Consider the following 21,278-nt stretch of genomic DNA (forward strand, 5'->3'; position numbering starts at 1 on the left):
TCTCTCTCTCTCTCTCTCTCTCTCTCTCTCTCTCTCTCTCTCTCTCTGTCTGTCTGTCGTGGAAAATCAGAGAACGAAATAGAACGTGGAGCCCCTTGCAAAAAGTTCTGGCGTGCCTCGAAAATACGATGAGTAAATAATTCGATCAACGTCAAAGCGACTGTGAAGAAGAATCGTAAAGCATAGCGAAGAGTGGACGCGAGGTAGAGATGATAACTGCAAAGCGAAGGCAGATATAGGCAAAAGTTTGTTCCGTTGATAAACTGGCTATTCAAAATTTCTCATCTAGGTAAGAAATTCAACCATCTCTGACGAACATCGACGGTTGTATGGCTCTCTATCGAAGGATTTATTAGCCAGGATAAATCGAAAGATGGCAAAAGGCGACACATTGGATGTTCGTGGAAGGACGATACGTCGTTGATTTATTTTTGTCCAAGCTACCCACTACCGACGCTCGTCGAGAGTCGAACCTGGACGAAATCGTAAAGTTGATCCCTGGCTTCGCGATGTGGAAGGATGATTCCGCTTTGGAAGGTTAAATTTCGTCCTGTAGGGCGGTAGAGTTCGTGGTACGCGGGTTTCGTGAATATCCTGGCCCCCAATAACGTTTTTTTTTACGACATTTCCATCCTCGACGCCGTACGTAAAATAGACCTTCGTTCTTCCGGATATTCGCTGGAGAGGCCGTATCGAGTATGCCATCGTTCGCTGAATTTATCGGCCGATTCCGCTTGTCAGAACTGTCAAGGTTCCCGACGTTTCAAATGTCGGGTATTTTTTCGCCACCCTTAGCTTCAAGTACGTCGCGGAAAAGATAAAGTCGCCACCATAACGATTCCGGAACTTTCCTGTTGACTGCCGCCGACCGATCTTTGTCATGACCCGAATATCAGTCGATTAAAAAAAGTGTCCTATATTTTCTAAAAATTTCATTCGCGTTGCAATAAAAACGTTGTTCAATGTGTTCGTATAGAAAGAAGAGCTGCTTCGGTCGTGAATCGAAACTTCTACAAATAAACCGTTCGTAAATATTCATAAGATTTTCTCCGGGATTCGTTATGGTTTCCCGACAGCAAATGCAGTTCTCTCTGAGTAATTAAGGCAATTAACATGCGAGCTAGCAAGAAAACCGCCGTCGAGGAAGCGACGCATCCAGAGGTATACCTTTCTTCGGCCACTAGATTTGCAATTAAACATACCTCGGAGCTTTTTCAAAATTTATTGGCAATGTAGGCAATTAGGCAGATCGCGGCCTTCGCTACGTGGCGAATAAATTTACCATAAATTTTTATCCTGAAACTTTTTACGGGAACTGAGAGAATGATTTCATTCTAGTTGGCGTGTAAGCGTTCCATCATGAACGTTTAGACATTACATTGCTCGCTTTCGAACATTTTCCATTACACTTTCATACTGCGTAGCAATTAAATTTGCGCAATTAGTTTTAATTTCAACGTTCGTACCATGCATATTGCATAGGAGAAATGATATATGTCGTTAAAAGACAGTTTCGTTTATGGGATTAAACTTTTCCGTGTCTTTGTTTAAAAACGCGGTACAGCATGTTCCAGTTATCAAAACTACTTTTTTCGACCCGATGTCCTTAAAAACTTCAACGTTAATGAGTCTATAAATTACGTCCGTGTTTATTAATAATATTTCTGACACCGTTTGAAAAAATAGTTCGTGAAAAATAGCTCTTTATACGGTTTTAAACTAGAATACCCCCCGAAGCGATTCACGTTGGAACGTGGCTTTAAGTTCGTTGAACGGTAAATTGAGCGAGTGGTTGTTCACTGTCGGCTAAAACATTAGCGAAAATCGTTTTTGTGACTCGCGTGTATTTCTCTGGCCGTCGTGTTTCATTCCAATAGAAAGTTCGCCAGCTATGCGTTTCGAAATGGAATTTCAAAAGGTCCTTTTACCCATCCAATGGTCTTGCTTTTTCATTTAAAGGGAATGAAAGATTGAAAAGCAACGCACGGTTTTTTTTAGATTGTGACAATTACACATTTTCTATGATCGCTCGATACGTGCATGGCGACGACTGGAATTGTTCGAGTCGCGCATAGCGATCCGTCAATTAAATGGCTTTTCATGGCGGACAGTTTTTACGTTCACTCGCATTCGTTTGCAAACCGGTGAAACAAACGTCAAGCTGCGACCAAGCACAAAAGGATGTTGCCTCCCTCGATTTCTTCTCGCGCATCCCTCTTCGAATAGAGCATCGTTTGCACGTCTACGAATTGATTATAGTCTTCTAGTAAAATCAACCTCGATACGTCGACAAAGGCTATTATTTCGTAAAAATCGAAACAGAATATTTGGAATCCCTGGACGCGGTTCATTCGATCGTCGTCGAATTGAAACGCGACTACGTACATATGTTCAGAGGGTCGGATTAGTCCCTCACAGGGAATCGAACGAGCCTGATGGAATAGGTAGGGGTTGGGTTGAGAGGAAAAGGGGTAAATATCGATGAGGTAGGAAGGAACGTCGAAGGAATTTGGCGCGTCACCGATGACAGTCGCTGTTCAGCCCTCTCGGTTGTAATGTATTTCCAGGGATGCTCGTCCTCTAGCTAGCTACACTCCAGGAAACCCTACCGATCCCCTATTCCAACCCCCTCGATTCGGAAACGTGGTGCACTGACTTCCCTGCCAGTAGAAGCTGCGTTTCCTCGTTCATCACTGTGCTACTATATACTCGGTGTTCACGTACACCATTCGTATGCATATGCATGGAAATACCGAGATGTACATACCGATCATGTACACCCCAGACAAGCTATGTTTGCCTTGCGACGTTTAACGATGCGCTGACCGTGTCTCCCTGCGTGTCAGACCGTTTGAAGATTGCTTCCTGATTAAGAATTGTCTCGCGAGAGGAAATACGTAGTTAACATGGTGGCTAATTATTCAACACCTACTCTGGATCAAACATGACCATTACATTTAGAAAAATTCTAAGCGAAAATAAATTTAGGAGTGAAAAATTCTTTATTACTCGAAAGAATATTTTTCCCAGCTCTGTATCGAAGCCAGACGTTCGTCGAAGAGGTGGCAAAAATTCTGATTCGCGACGATTCTGCGCGTGTTTGATCAAGAAGAAAATCGCGGCCATTTGCAATCAACATATTTTGCGTTTATCGCAGCGATTCTTTCGAATCGATTTCGTGGTACGGCAGATACCGCTATGATACGCCCAAAAATTGTTAATCGGGGGATCACGAATGCAAATTCGAGTAATTCACCGCGATCGATTAACGCCGGCGGTGACGATGACGGTGACGGTGACGGTGACGGTGACGGTCATGTTCTCGCAAAAATATTGCACCGAAATTCGAACCGATCGCTACCGTTGCTCATCAATCACGTTTATCACAGCCCGCGCTCTGTGATTTTTCTTTCCTCTGGCCGGTTTTTCATTTCTTGTTGACAACGACGCGTTGAACAAATACAGTCCGACAAGAAATCAATAAACGAACGAACGGCAAGGGAACGAGCAATAATATATTCGACGCAAAAGCCACGAACTAGAAACACCGGTGTGAATTTTTCATGAATTCGCGATTTTCCTTTTTTCTCGCTACCGCGGACCAAGAGGTATGCGGGTCGACGTCGCGATATTCGTTATTTTAAACAATAAAAAGAAAAAAACGAAAGGAAAGGCAAATTCGCACGGCGCGAAATTGTTGGTTCCACTAAATTCGAGATGCGTGTCGCGCGTACAACCACTGTAATTGTGATTGGGATTTCGAGGTTTTGAAAAATAGCATTCGACGATTGGAAAAGTTCATACGTACGCGCGTACGACTTTAATTTGAACGTGTAATCGAAATAGTGTGGGACGTATCGATCATTAAATTTTGTCAGACTAGGTAGCAGCCGTGTCGTTGATGAAATCGTATCGATTCACTCTCGTGGAATGGCGACGTCCACGCGCCAGCAATTATTTCTTTTTTCTCTGGCATGATTCTGTGGATCGGGATTTTTCGCCGCGGATCAACGAGAAGATGGTGTTCCCGATCGTTCGGGTTCATTGTAACGGCTGCTCTGCGGGAAAGATGAACGCCGTCGTTGCCGCATACGAAGTTATTCGTTGCAGAATAAGCTTCTCTTCCAATTTAGCAACAGTGGTAGCCAGCATTCCGACACGTAAGTCACCGGGACAGAACTAACGACCGGATGGGGTCGTCTCGGTTTTACCTAAGGGAGAATACTGCCTTTCGCGTCGCTTCTCTCCACCCACTTTCCATCTCGTTACATCTTTCGTGACTGCCAACGGGAATTTTATTAAATATTAAAAGGGAATCTACAACGATTGTCTTTTCCTCTATTCTTTTCTTCTTCTCAAGCATCGTTTTCTTACTCAAGTTAGCTCGACCTATCGTTGGCGAATTCGATTCTAAAGAGGAAAGTCGCCAGATGCGTACCAGTCTTAGCTAATTAGTCGGTAGTTTCTATTTTTATAAAAATTTGATTCTTCATTTCCCAGGCATTGTTCCGAATCTTGTTAGTTTCATTCGATGCATATTCGATCGAATTTCCATGAAAAAATAAAAATGTGGAAGACTTGAAAGATTTAAACGTATAGCACACATTAAAAACAAAGGACCGTTTTCTTCAAGCGTTTCTTCGTGCCTACAAAAGCCATGAAAACATTCAAGATAAACAAAGCATCTTTCTTTAGCGTCGCGTTGCTGTGCTAAATTCCAAAGGCAACTTAAAACCTCGCTGGTAAATATTTAACTCGACACCCTGGCAAGCTGGTCCGTCCGTTCCGAGTATAATTATCGCTAAAAACTAGAGTTAAAATGGCGCACGGAGCTTTAATCCGTTGACTGCGAAACTTTTCTCGCGGCTCTCGACCTAAAACGTACGATTTGCTTCTTTTCTCAAGCCAACCGGCGTGTACCTACAAAATTCACCGTCACCTCGACAACCGAATGCCGTTGCAACGAGCTGGTAGTTAGCTACGGCCAGATTAGGGACGGAAATACGCAAAATGTTATATAGCGATTCATTTGCAGCGACTACTCTGCTCAGATTTCACGTTTATTTCATAAATGCAAAACTAATAATTGGCAACAAGTGGGATATAAATGCTCGGCTCATCCCTTCGCCTGTTTTTATTGTTTATTCGAGAAACATGACGTGACGTTTTAAATTCGATTAAAATCCGATTTTGCATATCGTTTAAAATTCATTGGCGTCAACCAGCCGTTCTGATTTTAATGAAATGGGTCATGATTTCGGTGTTGGTTCCACTCTGTTAACGTCCACGCGGTCGGACGTTAGAAATTCGAAATATTTTCAACATTGCCATAGGAAAATTACTTTCCGAGGAGTACAGTGCTCCTGGATAGCTTTTAGGCCGTTAAAACTTGCGAAGGATCTCATAAATGGGCCGGGAATTGCTTCGACGACGAAGAAAAGGGGTCTGACTTGTTGACTGTTAAAACGACCGCGCACGGCACACTGGTTGACGGGGAATTAAAAATTCACCGGCACGAGAGCTTTTCATTTCGAGCGTAACACGCGCCAATGTCGGTCGTCTGGTTCTCGGTTAAACGGTGAAATTCAAACGGCACGGTCGACTTATTTAAGACGTGGCAGATGTATTCCGCGAAAAGACGAGTTATCGCGAGCTGATAAATATTCTTCTATGGCGCGTAACCAGGATCGTTCGGTCGGACTAAGGATAACGAGGATGAAAGGAGCAAGGCAACGAATAGAGGAACGAGGTCGGTAAACGATGGTTTTTGATTAAGCTCGGATTCTACTTTACTGCCGCGAAGAATAAGCCATTCTTGAGGCGTAAACCGTGCCAGTAAACTAAAAAAGTCTGAAATTGTATATGTTGCGTATAATATCAGCCACAGCTAAAGACTCGACTCGTTTGCCTTACTCGCTGAACTGTTCTGTCCACATTTGCTGGAACAAATTTGTTACTCTGGACATCGAGAAGTTCCTAATGTCCTAAAGTTTCCTTATATTCGTCGGTTCCTACGCCTCCGGCACGGTTCCATCCAGATAGCGCTAACTTTAATTGCTTTACTCCGAACGCTAATGAACGATCGCGAAAGACACGATGTAAAATGTAACTGTCTGTTGTTATTTATTGAGATACCTTTGATTGTTTCAAACACATATTCGCCACATTTCTCGTGTATTGTTGTTATTGCGAGATCGTGTGCGTTCGCGCGTGCGTCGTGGGAAGAGCGTAAATTATTGATTTATAAAAATTCTCAACAATGTTGGTCATCATCCGCGAGCTTGGAGCTTTCGACCATTGTATACTCATTTTACGAACGTGTAATTATTACGAGGGTTTTAAATTCATTTTATAGAAGGAACGCGCGAGGGAGGAAAATGACGGAAGGAGGTTGATGGATAGGGAGCAAGGAGTTGTGCAAAAAGATTGAGAGATCTCGGAACTAGAATCGTAAACAAGGAGAAACCAATGGGAATGGGAAAGAGTCGCGATATTGCGCGGCAGACGTCCAAGTTGCTCGATTAAATTGTTGGTTCGTACGTTTGTGATTGATTAGCAAAACAAGACGAACAACTTGGAACAATTGCTTGCGGATTTTAATTATACTTTCGCTCGCTTCGTTTAATATTCCACGCGGAATGAAATTCGTCCGCGGTCACGCGTACATGGTGTGAAAAATTAATGAACCTCCGGTTCGTTTCATCCGATCGACATGCAGCTGCGGCCGATCGTTACGCGAAAATAGAATCCGCTTTTGACTTATTATATCTTTACGTTTCTTTAACTCTTAATTCAATTTAATTCAGACACATTTAAGTTAAATTAATTAATGCACCAAAGTCGGCATTGGGGGAGAGTGAACAATTTATAATGGCATGGAAGGTAAAATACATCCTGATCTTCTTCTTTTTTCTAGCGTGTCACGCCATCAATAATGAGCGACGCGTACGGAAGATTAAAATTTAGAATAGAATTAAGCGCGTGGCCAACAGTAAATCGTCTCCGCGTGATGGACGACACATTTAATCCAAGCTTATATTCAAAACGATGATGCATTGGTTCCCGTGTCGAATAATTATTAGCGATGACGATGATAACACCGGGAAGGCCAGTCCTCGTAAATTTTCATGGCGTAGCAGATGCAGTTTTCTGTTTCTCTGTTTCGCTATACGTTTACGTATTTGCTCCGAGGTCAACAAAATTTTTGTTGTCAATTGGATGTTTCAGAGCAACAAAAGAAACGCCGTTATTGCCATAGAAACAATTCTCTGTTTTGAAAGGTAGAATGGAATTAACGTTACGGCGAGTTAAAAGCTACCGAGACGCGTTAATGTCGTTGATTTTTTCGCTCTTCAGCGTGACGTGCTTCGAATTTTAAGATCCGAGTCGAAACATAACCCGCTGGTTATTCGAGCCGGAGTTTTTACCATTCGTACAAATTATTGCGAATATAGGTGGCACGACGGTAAAGTACGAGGGGGATAGGAACGGATAAGAGGGCTCTCGACTGTAGGAAATAAACGCGTCGCTGGGAGTTCGAGGAGAACGCGGAGAACTCGGTCCGTGGTAAAATTCATTCTGCCTTTTGCTATGTTCGCGAGGTGTGCGCGGAAATCGCGGGAGATCGTAAACTTGGGCACGAAACTTGTCGCGAAAGTCGTTCGTGGAAGCTCGGTTCTACAGACGGCGAGTAGAATGTGTTCCGTTCTCACGGCCGAGGAACCTCGCTAGATGCCAGACAGGCACGGGTCTGCAATTTTACGGACGAACGAGCACCCGCCTCGTACGTTTCTCGATTATAAGACGACACTGTGCATCGGACGTACATACAATCAGGCTGGAACGAAAGACTCAAAATTCGCGTTTCACTTCAACGTAAACAGAATTGCGTAGCTTGGACAAATTTCAAAAATGTCCTCTCCATAGACGATATCTTTTTAACCCCTCGCGCAATAGTCCTGGCTTTTGTCCATGTTTAATGCATGCCAGCCGGCGGGATCGTAAACCCAGGATTGAAAGCCCCTAACATAGCCTAACATCGCGATGTTCACTTACCGAATTTGTTCGTGGGTCGGTTCGCAATCAGGACGCGAACAAAGGAGAAACTCCGACGAACAGGGAGGTGTATTTCATTCTTGGCTTCGACAGCGCATCTAGACCCGAACGCGAATTATGGGAGGACGTGGTGGATGGAGAACCCCTTTGTTTGGACAATACGCAAGGGTGGCGTTGAGTAAACCGGAAGTTGCGGCTCGTCGAAGTCTGCGTAGCCAATCAAAGTTGTACGGCGTCGTTAAGCATGCTCCAACAAGCCCGTCGCGTTATAGCTACAACGACATAACGAACTGCGAGCATTCTCAGTCGAGTCTCCCTTCGAACCGTTCTGTGTTCCATGCAGAAACGTTCCATATACCAGCCGGGTGTTACGCTTATCGTCAAGGACGACGATGCGTCCGATAAAATTAACGATGGTGGAAACCGCTTTCGGATTTACCGGAGATTACCACCACCAGGTATCGCTGCAAAACGAGTCGTTGCAACCTGAAAGGCTGGCAAACATGCCGCTTAGCCTCTTTCTATGGAATCGAAATTCAACCCTTAACCTTTTGTTACCCCTAACGACAATGCCAATTTGAGATTTGTCAAGATAGACGTCTATTTAAATGTGATTTAATTGGATTGCAATTTTCCCCAAGCTTCGTATAATTGGTTTCCAGAGTTAGAAATGAAAATTACGGTTATTTACCTTCCTCGAATCAACAATAGTAATACGGTGGAAATACGCGGAGTCAATGAAGATCCCAGAAGTTCTCGTGGAGTTAAGGGTTGAAGCCATGTAGCTTTTAATTGCTTCGCGAAGACAAACTATCTCGGCTGCTGAATCGATTTGGTGGTTCTTTGTTTTCTTTCTATCGAACTTGCGAGACTAACGAACTGTACGGCAGCGAAATGGTAGACGAGGCGTAATTAACGACTTTCTATTACGATAATAGATTTAGTGTGTCGCGCAAGGCAATGAGCTCATCGACTAGCCATCACCTGTCGCGACTATGCAGGCACTTTATTGAGTGCTAATTTTAGATCGATAGGTGTGCGTCAACTCTGTTCCTCGTTTATTTAGCGCAGATTTTTTCGCGAGTGGCGTTCGCGAATATTACTGTCCTGAATTTTAAAAATTTCATTCGCGACGAGCAACGAAAATATTTGAACGGTGCACTATGTTTTAATTTACTCAGTATAGCTTAACGATTTATACATAAAATATATTCGTTCCTTTCTTTCCTGGTCGTTACGTATACATAACGAAAAGAATTAATTTATTACAAAATGGAACGAGCAACGATTCCACCGAGATAGTTCAAACGTACAACGATAAAGTCAAAGATGCCCGAGTGTTGGAGGATTTTCGTAACTCATTGTAAATACTTTACACAAGGACTGATGGGTAAATGGGAAATGGGAAGTAGTTATTCCGTAGTTACCCCTGTTGCTTGTTTCGCCTAGTCACGCAGTTACGCCGTGGATATTAATTAGATGCAACATGGCTTCTCTCTCTTCGGCGCATTAGACGAGTAGTTCCATACACTTCGGGGCGGGTATCTCCGCAGCGCCAAATTCACAATTTCCGAGAGACACGTTTCGAAACTTTGTCTGTTTTGTGCGAACAGGAACGCGGTATAATTGGCGAACACCAGGATATCTGCTACGTGTTCGCTTAGGGCAGCGAAAATTATTATTTCGATTGGCCAAGATTTCGCGCTGAACGTCGCTTCGAGGTCTTCGTTTGCGAGACAAACTTCCATTCGAATCGATTCGACTTTTTATCATCGGAAATTACTCTTTAAGGCGAACAAGCTCGCTAACTCGATACGCGAATGGTTCGATCGGTCATCGGTGGGAAAATGGAAGAACGCGAGAGGAGATAAACGAGTCGGGAAAAACGAAATTCGTGAACCTGCGAGTATCTATGCAAGCGTACACCTGTAGGGTTGTAACTGCTCTCGGCCTTTAGTCGCACGCTGCGATAAATAACCGAGTAAAACCGACGCGGAACGTTTATCGCGCGCAGTGATTTGTGGGAGCGGTAACCTGCCAGGGACGTAGGTACCGCTTCGTAACTGACCGCCGAGAAATCATTTTCTTTCTCGCGTGTTCCTTCTTTCTATCGCGTCGAAATTGTGTCTACGATCGATTCCCTTTTTCATGGACGTTACTCAATTCAGCTCACAAATTAATATATGTGGCACGTATATTCCGTATTACCATGCATCGAGAAAATGAACTGCCGCATTACCAAGGAATAAAGAGGGTCACTTTGCGCCGACCGTATTCGGAAGGCGAGGAGTACCTTCCTTTTGGCGATCTACGCGAAAGAGCTTGGAATTGCGAGGATTAAATCGAAAGTCTGGTGTGTGCCATTTTTTTTTTGTCATGGATCGTATACTTACTGGTACCTACGTGCGTGTATTCTATCATGGCCGTCCGAGCAGCATAGTGGAGATTCAATCGTACGCGCAGATGAGAGAGCACGTGTACGCGTGCTTCCATTCGAACTCAAATATGTAGTATGGCACCGACCGGTAATGGAAGGTAGGAAATAGCTTTCCGGCAAATGAACACGCGCTATGCCACGGCATTCCACTCGGTACGACGCCGACGGTTCTCGTACGACTGAACAGATCGTTAACCACGTGACATGACCGTATGCCATTGACCCGGTCTCCTTTGCCCCTTCCGTAGCCGATCGGCGAACGGTTCCCTTATCCTACCACGAAATCGTGTTCCTCGAGGATAGGTCGATTCTTTGATCGGCGATTTTCCGTCTAACGCGGCGTGAATCGATACGTCGATCGGTCGAAATTGGATTCCTGGCGACGCGAGTTGAACCACCGAAGACTCGAGACAAGGCCAGTTTGGTTTGTTCGGGAATTCGCGATGGTCGTAGCACGAGACCAGAATCTGGTCATCAGGATCTATTTAAATTGCTCGGTCAGCCGAACCGCGTGATCGTACGCGATTTATTTCCAACGTTCCACGAACACTGCAGTTCGGCTTTCGTTCGATTTCCTTTTTTGCCCGTGTCGCTCATCCTTCGTCGCGTTATAATCCTCAAGCAGATTTCTCGATCGTCGAGGGGCGTATGTCGGACGCGTAACGCCATCACGAGTGAAATAATCCATGTGTGGAGTGCCGGAGTGCCGATGCCGGTGTGAGCCATGTCTGATGAAGCACGTATCGTTACCACTGACGGTTCCACGCTGACGTTGATGGATAAGTCGCTGTAGCGTTGGCCACGGTTAACTGTACAGTTATGGGCCACTTTATAACAATAACGACCGTCCATTTTCTTCACGGACCACTCGATTGTACGAGGAGCATCCGCCAGCGGTGGATAATGTTAAAATATGGCGAGGGTTTACCGCGACGATTCTTTTTTTTCCTCGTCCGGAGAGAAGGCTGACCTGGTCGAGCTAACGATATTTACATATGTAAGGGAAGTCCTGCTCGTATTTACGGCCAGTGGTCTCCGTTTATCCTACGCGAAACGGGGAATTTTATTGGGCTGTTTTCGCAAACAGGAGAACGGGAAACCACCAATCGCAACTGTGACCTGTGCCGCCCATGACTTCGAAGCTAATATCATCTGCCTGGGAATTACGCTAGGTCGTTATCTGTGACATTCTACTTTCGTTCAAAGTAAAAATTAAATAGCGGTGACGCGTCGAAGCTCTCTTCCATTCAAAGTTCAAATTTAGCCATCGGTGCGGAGCTCCGTTCTTTAACCTGGCTATATATCCCGGTCTTTTATGTGGCTGCCATTATTGAGGTGGAACGAAAATGAAAAAATTGCGTGACTCTCTTGCAGTAATGACAAAAGCTGGCTTTTAGTCTTTTAGATTAAGCCTGCGAGAGTCGGCCGCATCAAAAGAATTTTCGAAGCGACGTGAGGATCTTGAACCGAGAATATTTAAAAATGTTTTAGCTTAGAAAGCATTATTAAAGCAAATAGCAGTAGTTCCAAAGCTGTTTGCAGCGGCGGGCACGGAGTGACCAGGTGTTTGGAATTTGTCCAAAATTATTATCAACATTCCAGACGTTTTCCGCCATTAGCTTCACGGTGTAGCACGCACGCGTGTATTTAATGGAAGGCATTTGAATTTCAGTCTACGGTTGGCCTATAGGGTTACTATAGGATTATTCCGATCGCGGCCGCCGTTCCGTATCTCCGAATTGATTCTTCGCTGCGAGCAAATTCACCGGGGAATCGCCATTGAAATCGAAGTACCGATTCCAGGGAGAATACCTTAATGGTTTATTACTGGGCAAAATTTAACGTTATCTCGGGCCCTTTGTCCGTAGAATAATTCTATTACGAGCTCCACGAGCACGTCGTCAAGAAGAAGTTTGCGAACCGTCGACCCGAGTGCTCATTTTCCACAATGAAAAACACTTTTCATTAAATATAAAAGTTAAGGTGATTTTTTTCTGGAACGGAGAATTCTTCTTTCCGTATTTATGATACTATCAACCTGATTTCGAGCGATTCTAGATAAAGATATGTTCGCAAAATTCCTCGTTGCATCTCGATGCAACGAAACGTCATGCCGGCTCCAAGTCCTAGATGACTTGAGAACGAGAAGTCTCCCCGTCCATAGAAACGGACAATGATCCCATGCCGTCTCGATTGCTTGGTGCTTCTGGAGAGATTTCTGGGAGTCTGGTGTTATGGGATTATCTGTCGGACTAATGCCAAATTCCCACATACGTACACACACCGCAAACGAGGATAATAGCGGGACGCATCGAGTGGCCGATCAGACACGCAGTCGTAAATAAACGGATAACGATAGCTCGTATCTGTATCCGGCTAGCAGACGTTTCTAGCTTACGTTATGCAGGTAAACGTTGGTAGGACAGATTGGTTGGCACGTAATTTCGTAGCAAGGCAGGCTCTCTGTATGCCGTTCGCGCAGCAATGTTACGCGATCGTATGTACGTCAGGGAAATCCGTCGAATCTAATTAGCTTGGGAATCGTATGATGCCAAATCATATGATTGTTCAATTATACAAGGAGGTCGACTATATGTGGGTAGTCTTCTAAGATGCGATTCTGTAGGTAAAAAAAGGATTTTTCTATCGAGTTGTCAAGCCTTTGCGCTCCAAGCAATTGAATTTTCGAGACGAACGAAATGTTATGCGTGTATTATTCGAATAAAATTTCCTCCAGTTCAAATACCAACTTTCGCTATCTCTGGCGCTCGAACGTAGCAATGTCAACATACTCACAGTGCACTTTTAGCTTCCATCGTTCCTCGATGCCGGTCTCTTGCAGCTTTGGATTCGTCGCTCGACACACGAGAAACTTTTCCTCGTCTTCGGTCGACGGTGTCCATTGCAGTATGCTGACGCTCGTACCGTCCTCCTGAAACTGATCGAACCCCGATATACACGTGTATGTACACCCAATCCAAAGGAGACATCAAATACACTCGAACCGAACACAGATTAACACCAATACGCACACAAACTCACACGTGAACATACATAATCAAGGGTGATCAAGCTCTCCGTTTAAGTTAGCATTTCAAGCGCCGAAAAGAAGACAAAGTATTTCTATGTATTGAGAAAAGTTATCTATACTATTTTTTTTTCAAGAAATAAGTTGCTCGTCGATTCAGGGTCGATTGAGCGACAGGGAAAACAGAAAGGCAAAATAGACGTGAAAATTCTCCAAGATCGAAATGAAACGAAATGAAAGGCGAAGTGGAAACTATTGCGAGGCGTTATGCCAGACGAGAAACATCCGAGATGCAAGGAATCTCGCATTCAAATATCGCATCGACGAGAAGATGGGGGTTGCGTTGGTCAAAGCGACTATCGAGTACATTGAACAAAAACGAACGCGACACTGGGTTGCGATGCGAGGAATTTCGAATCCTCTCGAAAACGAGCTGAAACATTTCACCGGCGAATTTATAGTGGCGTAGCTCTGTCGAAATTTCAGGATCGTTATTTATGTAGATTCGAGTATGAAAAATATGTGCGGGTTCACCATATACCGTGGCCACCTCTCTATTTTTTCTCTCATCCATAGATGGGAATTTCACTCATTTCCAAATTTCCTATCGAAATGTTTTATACACGTATAGGCTACGTTGCTTTGTCTGTAGAAACATCGAGAAAAATCGTAATCAAAAGTCGTGTTTAGTGGTTAATGAACTAACGGTCATCCTCTTTGAAATGTTACAAAGGACTGATTTGTGGCATACATGCATTTGCATACGCATTAATGTAACCACTAGAGGTGATTATTACAAGAATCAAAAGCACTCACTGTACGATAGCTAGCAAAGCTTGGACGTTTTCGGGGCATCGGTGTCCCGCAATGGTTGGTCGAAGCCGCGTCAACGTTGGTTCTTTGTGTACTATTAATTCACAGATGGTATCCACAAAGAGATCATTAAAGATTCAACGTGCTTTAATAACGAATGAGGTTGCCCGCGGGCGGAATTCATTAGTTCGAGGAGCTAATAATCTCGCGGCAAACTGATTAAATGCAATTGAAACGGATTAGCGCAGTGCTGTTTCAAACGCACTTGATTCGCACTCTGCAGTAGAATTTTGTTCTAGCAGAGTTCGATCGATTCTACCACCGATTACTTCGACCCTTTCCGATCTCGCGATATGACAAACGAGCAAGCTGCCCTTTTTTTAAGATTAAAGGACACGATAAGAAGGAGGAGTTTCGATTTCTCAAAATCGGAAACGTGATGTTCCCCTTTAGCAGGTCACCGCTATTGTAGGAATTCCGATGGATTCCGTCGAAACGACCGCGACAAGGAACGAATTCTCGCGGTCGAGCCAAGGATTACCGTAGATAGGAGGTTCGCTTGGCAAAGCGAAGGAGGAGCACCGATCTCAGTGCAAGAAACGAAGCAGAAAGCGGATGGAATTTATGTAGCGCTTGGTTCCTTTGTGCTACGATATCGCAGCGGTTTGGAAAGACTGGGATTAACTTCTCCTTTACTTTTGCCAGTGGCAGGAGATGTACACAAAATAACGTTGGAGATGATCTTACTTAAAATCTAACGTATACTTTGACATGCAATATCGCGTTACAGTTCTCTTTCCCTATGTGCGAGTAAACAAATGGAACAAGTTTACATACAGTCAGTTTGCCCGTCTCAATATTTATTCTATCGGGTCTCAGAAATACTTGTAAATTTTAAATGGAAGCATAGAATAAATGTGAGATAGTTGGAGAAAAATGTATAGAAGCGCAATCAAAGCAACGTCCAATCTAAAAAATACCGGTGGAGAGGTGTAGTCGATCAATTCCCCGTAATGAGATCGCGATGTTTGGATAGCTGGGGGAGGAAAAACAAATTTTGTAGGAAGAAGGGGTTCAAGTCGGGTCAAACCGTAATTATCGGTGGAAATTTTTAGGGGTTCGAGCAGCACGCGCGATAAAACTTCCAGTCGACTAATAACCAGCTGCGATTAAGTACAGGAGCACTAATAATACGCGAAACTGCGACAATTTCGGGCTTAAAACGCAGATCCGCGGGAAAAAACCAGCTGCGCCGCGGTATTACTCGAAAATCGGTCTTCGGAGATAAATCTGCTACTGCGTTCTGCCTTCTGGGGATTTTCGAATAACGACTACCCTCGCAGCGCGGAGGGTAGCTGAAAATTGCTGGATGAGCGCGGATAGATTCGTTCGTCTCCATTTTTTTGCCCCAGCTCTATGAAAATTAGCCCTCTGTGGTGCCACCGGCAAGCGAAAATTTTCCAAAAGGAAGCTCGAGAAATATTCTGCTGAAAATTAAAGGGTCGACAGCAGCGAGATTACGTGTGTCACGCCGCTGCTGCTTCGTTTTGAAAACGATGCTAGAGGGTGTCTCTTCTTAGGAAATCCTTGGTAGTTATTTATTTAACGGAGTTGCGTTTGGGATATTCATTATGCCAAAAACGATCTAAAAATAGATCGGATCAGGCGGCTCGGAATTTTTCACGGAGTCTATCAGCGTGCAGAAATCGCTGAGATTTCCCAGCGCGAACGTTCATCGGTCCAATCCGGTTCCTTTCGACCAAGCAATTTTCTTCTTAGACGAAGCGTTTGGAAGTTTAGCATCCCTTCGGGGATCACGGTGATGGCAGGTGTTAAGTCACGAGATCCGATCCAGGCGTTCTATTGACAAACGATAACGACAGGTCCGATCGTTCGCGAATTACATTGTACGCCAACGTAGCGTGGCCTCGCTGGCTATTATAGCCGCTGTCTCGCTATTACTCTCGTTGTCACCGTCTCCAGAGGCAAGTACGATGCGAAACGATCTTTCCCGTCTCGACTAATGGATTCTACGAATTAGGCGGCGCCACCTCGTATCGGGCATCGTGGTCGTCGTTACTATCGTTTCCAACGACGTCGCCGTAGACTGGTTCAAAACGCCTCTGTGATTAAATGCGATACATCTCCGCTTTCGTCGGAGATCCTCTCCCGCAGTTTGCCTTCCCTCGAATATATCTCTCGAGCAGAAGGGATCGGAAAGGGTTAATCGACGAGACGTCGCTGAGTAATGAATCTCCGCAAAAATGTTGCTCGATGCTTGGGGGTTGAGTTATTTGTGTTACGGTATAATTTTTCAATAAGTGGGTAACACTTAAATTGTTTTAAATTTTTTGTAATATGTTTGAAGTTGGTAACATTGGATCGTAAAAGGTGTGTAATTTTATTTTCACGTTGTTAATTAGATTATTTTTCATTAAAGCCGTTTTTGAGTTTAATATAATAAAACCACGTCCAAGTCCAACAATTTTTAATCTAGAGCGTTATCCTTTGCCACGATTAATCTACCGCTGTAGTTCAAAAAACCCCACGGTTCACGGATGAAGCGATTCGCATTCGATTCCTGGATTCTTTTGATTCTGGTAGCCATAAGAGACAGTTCCATGGCCAGGGGTCTCACAGGCTGGAGCGCCGGCGCTTTTTGATCCAGCAACGAGACGAAAACTGTTCTCGCGGATAGTCGAAATGCCGCTCGTTAATTCCATGTTATTTAACTCTTTGATCCGACGGCTGTGTTTTCAAAGCACTCTTTTCGAGAGCTTTCGCGCCGCGACCGTTGGACCGAAATGCGGCACCAAGTCTACACACAAAGATATCGTTGTGTTTCCGTTGACGCAGCACCGACGCTTTCGCTTCAGTCTGCCAAAACGGGCGCGTAAGTCGTCGACATTTATCCCCGTCGTCCCGAAAAGCATTAAACCCGTTGCGTCGACGTTCCCTTGCCCTCTTTTAACGATCCTGCCCTCGTTCCTGGACCGACGTTCCAACGACACACTGTCTTTGTCGCGAGCACGCCAAGTCCTCGAGTTGCGCGAGAATTCGGGGAACGTTGTACTCGCACTTGTGACGAATTGTAATCGTAAAAGTAGCAAGACAAACGCGATTTGAAAGTATATCGTTCCAACATTTCGTCGCGCACGAGAACCATGGAAAACGTACAAGCGAGCCATATGGGCGATGTAGGTGAAATAATAAAGATAATATCTACATACGACAATGGTGATCATTTTGTACTCGCAAGCTTCCTTATCTAGTAGCAATCGTCCGCCCATTGAATTGCAAATGGCGCTAACAGCTTGCGAACCGAGCAATGCTCTCGAGATCGAAACCATTCGTTTCTGAAACACACTTCCTCGAACATCATTACACGCGTGTATCCAGTGACGGTTACCGATGGTCTGGTTATCAATCTAGTTGTTCCCCAGGTGGTTTCATAGCAATTATACATGGACACGCCTCGGGTAAATTATTATCAAGCTGTCTGTCATATCCACGAAACTATTAATCCAATCGCACCAGCAACATCGACGCGACGATAAATCATCGGCGTACTCTTGCGTTTTCTGCGTGTCGTACGTTGGCTCGCTTTGTTCGATATTAATTTTTCCATTCGTTCAAATAAATCACGAAATCCTGCATGAATTCCAGCTTTTCACCGTTTGCGTTGGCTTTTTTCCGTTTCCTTAATTGTCGAGCCATTCTTTCCCTCCTCTCGTTTATTTCTCGAGTCTTGGCGCGACCTCTCGTTTTTTAGCGAACAAGTTTCGAATTCGCATGGGAGCTTTTTTGTGTCACGGCTTAAACATCTATCCTTCGAGATCGTTCACCCTCTTCGCTGGCATTCTTCTTGGCCCCGCGACAAGTTGATCGGAAGAGAAATACAATTTTCCGCGATCGACTTGGAATTTCATAATTTTATCGTTATTATTATTTCTCGTTAATGTTTGCTGGTTTACACCCTATGTGTACATGACGATAGTAGTCGCATTTCATAAATATTCAATTACTCGGAGTAATCTCTTTAATTGTGTGGAGCGCAGGATAAATTAAAATCTTATTATAATTAAACAGAACGACGACAAATTTATAATATGAATTCCAATTTTATTACATTAATTAAATAGAGGAATTAAATTTGTAAAGTAATTGGTGTTAAATTTGAATTTTATTGTAATTAAATTAAATGGAAATTTAATCAAAGTATAATTAATTTATAGAATTGGGTATTATCACCCAAATTTGGTTTGAAGAAATGTGAGTAGAAAATACTTGCGATATATTTTATCAAGGTATCTATTGCGAGCCAAAAATCTGGTTAATCGCAACACGAAAGTACACGCAACATGTTTCATATATGTTTCATGAAATTTCCAGATTGTGTTCTTGGAATTGAAGTTCTTCGTTGTCGTGTATTCTTCCAACTCACGTTCCGTTTTGATTTGATTTATTTATTAACGAGACCGTTCCCATCGATAACAGAGAAAATCCATCCATCGGTGAATCAGTTTGTCGGACCCTTCGAATCCCTCCAAGAAGGGATTTTGGAAACGAGGTAAATGGCAAGCGTCCCCCGTCGTCAATACATATTAGGGGAACGCGATCAGGAAGGAAAAACGAGCTCCGGATGTTGACTCGGAATCGATCGGTCGGAAAATCAAAATTTTCGTCGACACACGAGCTTTTACAGGACGACTGTTACATTTGTCATTGATTTCTTGGTGGTCCAGTGGGACTGCTTCGCAGCCGTCGACGGTCTAGACCGCGTTCTCAGAGGCAGCCGATCAAGGACGATGCTTTTATGCCAGGGAACATATTCGTCGATATCAGACTCCTTTTTCAAACGATGTACGAGGAATTTTTTGTCTGACTCGCGGTGGTTTCATCAAGTCCGTTTTTAATATTCGACTTTGAGGCTATCTTCGTTAAAGGATCACTTTTTTTTGTAATGTCTCTTGTATTTTTACTTGATACGAATGTTTGTTACATACGGTTTCATACGGTAAAATTAGTGTTTCATAAATTTATAATTTTGCTCGCGCGAGACTGATTGCGGGAGAAAATCCTGACCTGAAAAGCGATCGCGGGTATTTCGGCGAGTTCGGAATCTCGTTTTCATCTGTCATCGATCCGGGAATGCGGCGGACTGATTAAAAATATAATGTATTCCGTTCGGTATCTGATTGGAACCAGGATAAATCAGCAGCGAACGGTCATCCGTGAGAGAACCATTGTAACATTGGCCGGCGCGTGAAATTGCAAACGATACCGATGCTACATAAAATGCATTAATTATACGCAGTATCTCCTTCCAACCGGATGGAAATTTTGATTACGATTATTCATCCTCGCGCAGTTATTTACGCGTTTAAATAAGAAATTAATCATTCGTAACGTCCGTGAACGATATTGACCAGAGAAAATATTTATTCTTTCCGTCGAGCAATGGCAAACGTTTATTTTTATTTTTTTGTTTAGAATAAAAACGACAAACAATACCAGCAACAACAAACGAGCTTCCACGATTTTTACACGTTTTTCAGCTTTGGGGCGCCTCCTCGTCGACCCCGACCAGACTCGAGCAAATTCTATTTCGAGTATCGGATAATTTTTGGATAGACTTCGAAGGGATGCTTTCGAAACCACGAATTTGTCGAAAATACTAAAAGGATCGATGTTTCAGCCCCCTTCCTGTGACTCGTAAGAAACGGAAAACACGACAGGAGTTACGAGGACCCGTGTCGTTGGCACAGCAGGTTTGCCGCATTGTGGTGCGCGTATTTTTTCTCCCCTTTCTTTCTACCCCTTTGTGCCGCTCTTCTCGTATTTAGTCGACGTGTAAGCGCGGCTCGTGATTTTTAGAGCGCACCAACGAGCGCACCTATCCATTCTTTACTCCAAGACCTACTGAAACGCTCGATTCTCCTAAGCATCAATTACGTTCCTCGTCCAACTGTTTGCCACTTTCTACGAACAAGTGCGCCCGTGACGAGGATTACGTTGGGCTTTCGGAGTTTAGAGTTTACCTCGCTCCGCAGGGTCCGAAAGTTCCCGACCGGATTCAACTCGCAATCGGAAAAGTTGCACGGAAAAGCGGTGCGGCGGACCGACCAACTCGCCAGATATTTTCAGTAATAACTGTTGCTTGTCGTATAAGCAAATAGATTCGATAAATAGCAGCTAAACGAGCGCGAATTAAAATATTGCAAAGACGTTGAAATAAGTGCGTTTTTAGACTTTTCAGAACTCGACGTATATTCGTAGACAGAAAAATTATTAGTCTCGCAGTCCTCGGAAAATTTTAATAACGAGCGCATCGAAATGTTGCATACGTTGAGTACAGCCAGCGAAGGGTTAATTGATAAATATTGATATTAAATTTAAATTTTGCGCGATAATGTATTCAAAGCATCCTTGAAAATGACACGTTATATTACCGAACAATTTAGGTGGGCGCCTCGACGTTTCAATTTCTCCATCCATCAATCATGCATACGCGACACAACGACGCGATGTCGTTACAGTTTCCGTCCGAAATCCACTTAGTAGCCCCAATATCGTAGCCGCTTATCCGTGGGGACCCAGGGCTAATTTTATCGGAACAACGGCTCGCGGAGTCCCTTTATCTTGCCGGAAGTGCTTGGGCGCGGATCGAACGAGCTTTTCCCCGCTGTCTTCGTTACGCGTTTGATCCATGGGGCTCAACTTCCACGACGATTTTGGGGCGGAGAAGTATTGCTCGTAAGGTGGACTGGATTAGAACTTGGGACATCCGAAAAAAAGACTCGAGAGATGGAACAGGGCGAGTGTGGATTTCATGTGACATGCCTGATTTTTACGCGTGGATACATACAGACGGATAGAATTTAATTAAGGACGAGGTTCGACTCGATTCGTTCGATTTCTGTCGGGATGATTTGGGGCAAAGAT

At 44.0% G+C, this 21,278-nt stretch overlaps 1 protein-coding gene across 1 annotated transcript in view; it reads right to left on the reverse strand.

Moving 5' to 3' along the window:
* LOC128879939 (nephrin-like) overlaps window positions 1-21,278 on the reverse strand; it is a 116,023-nt gene that overhangs the window by 24,255 nt on the left and 70,490 nt on the right. Inside the window, exon 8 of the mRNA XM_054129515.1 lies at window positions 13,289-13,430. Within this exon, the coding sequence (XP_053985490.1) occupies window positions 13,289-13,430 (142 nt within the window). The remainder of the gene's footprint in view (window positions 1-13,288; window positions 13,431-21,278) is intronic.

The sequence above is a fragment of the Hylaeus volcanicus genome, chromosome 7 (assembly GCF_026283585.1).
Source record: "Hylaeus volcanicus isolate JK05 chromosome 7, UHH_iyHylVolc1.0_haploid, whole genome shotgun sequence".
Taxonomy (NCBI): Eukaryota; Metazoa; Arthropoda; class Insecta; order Hymenoptera; family Colletidae; genus Hylaeus; species Hylaeus volcanicus.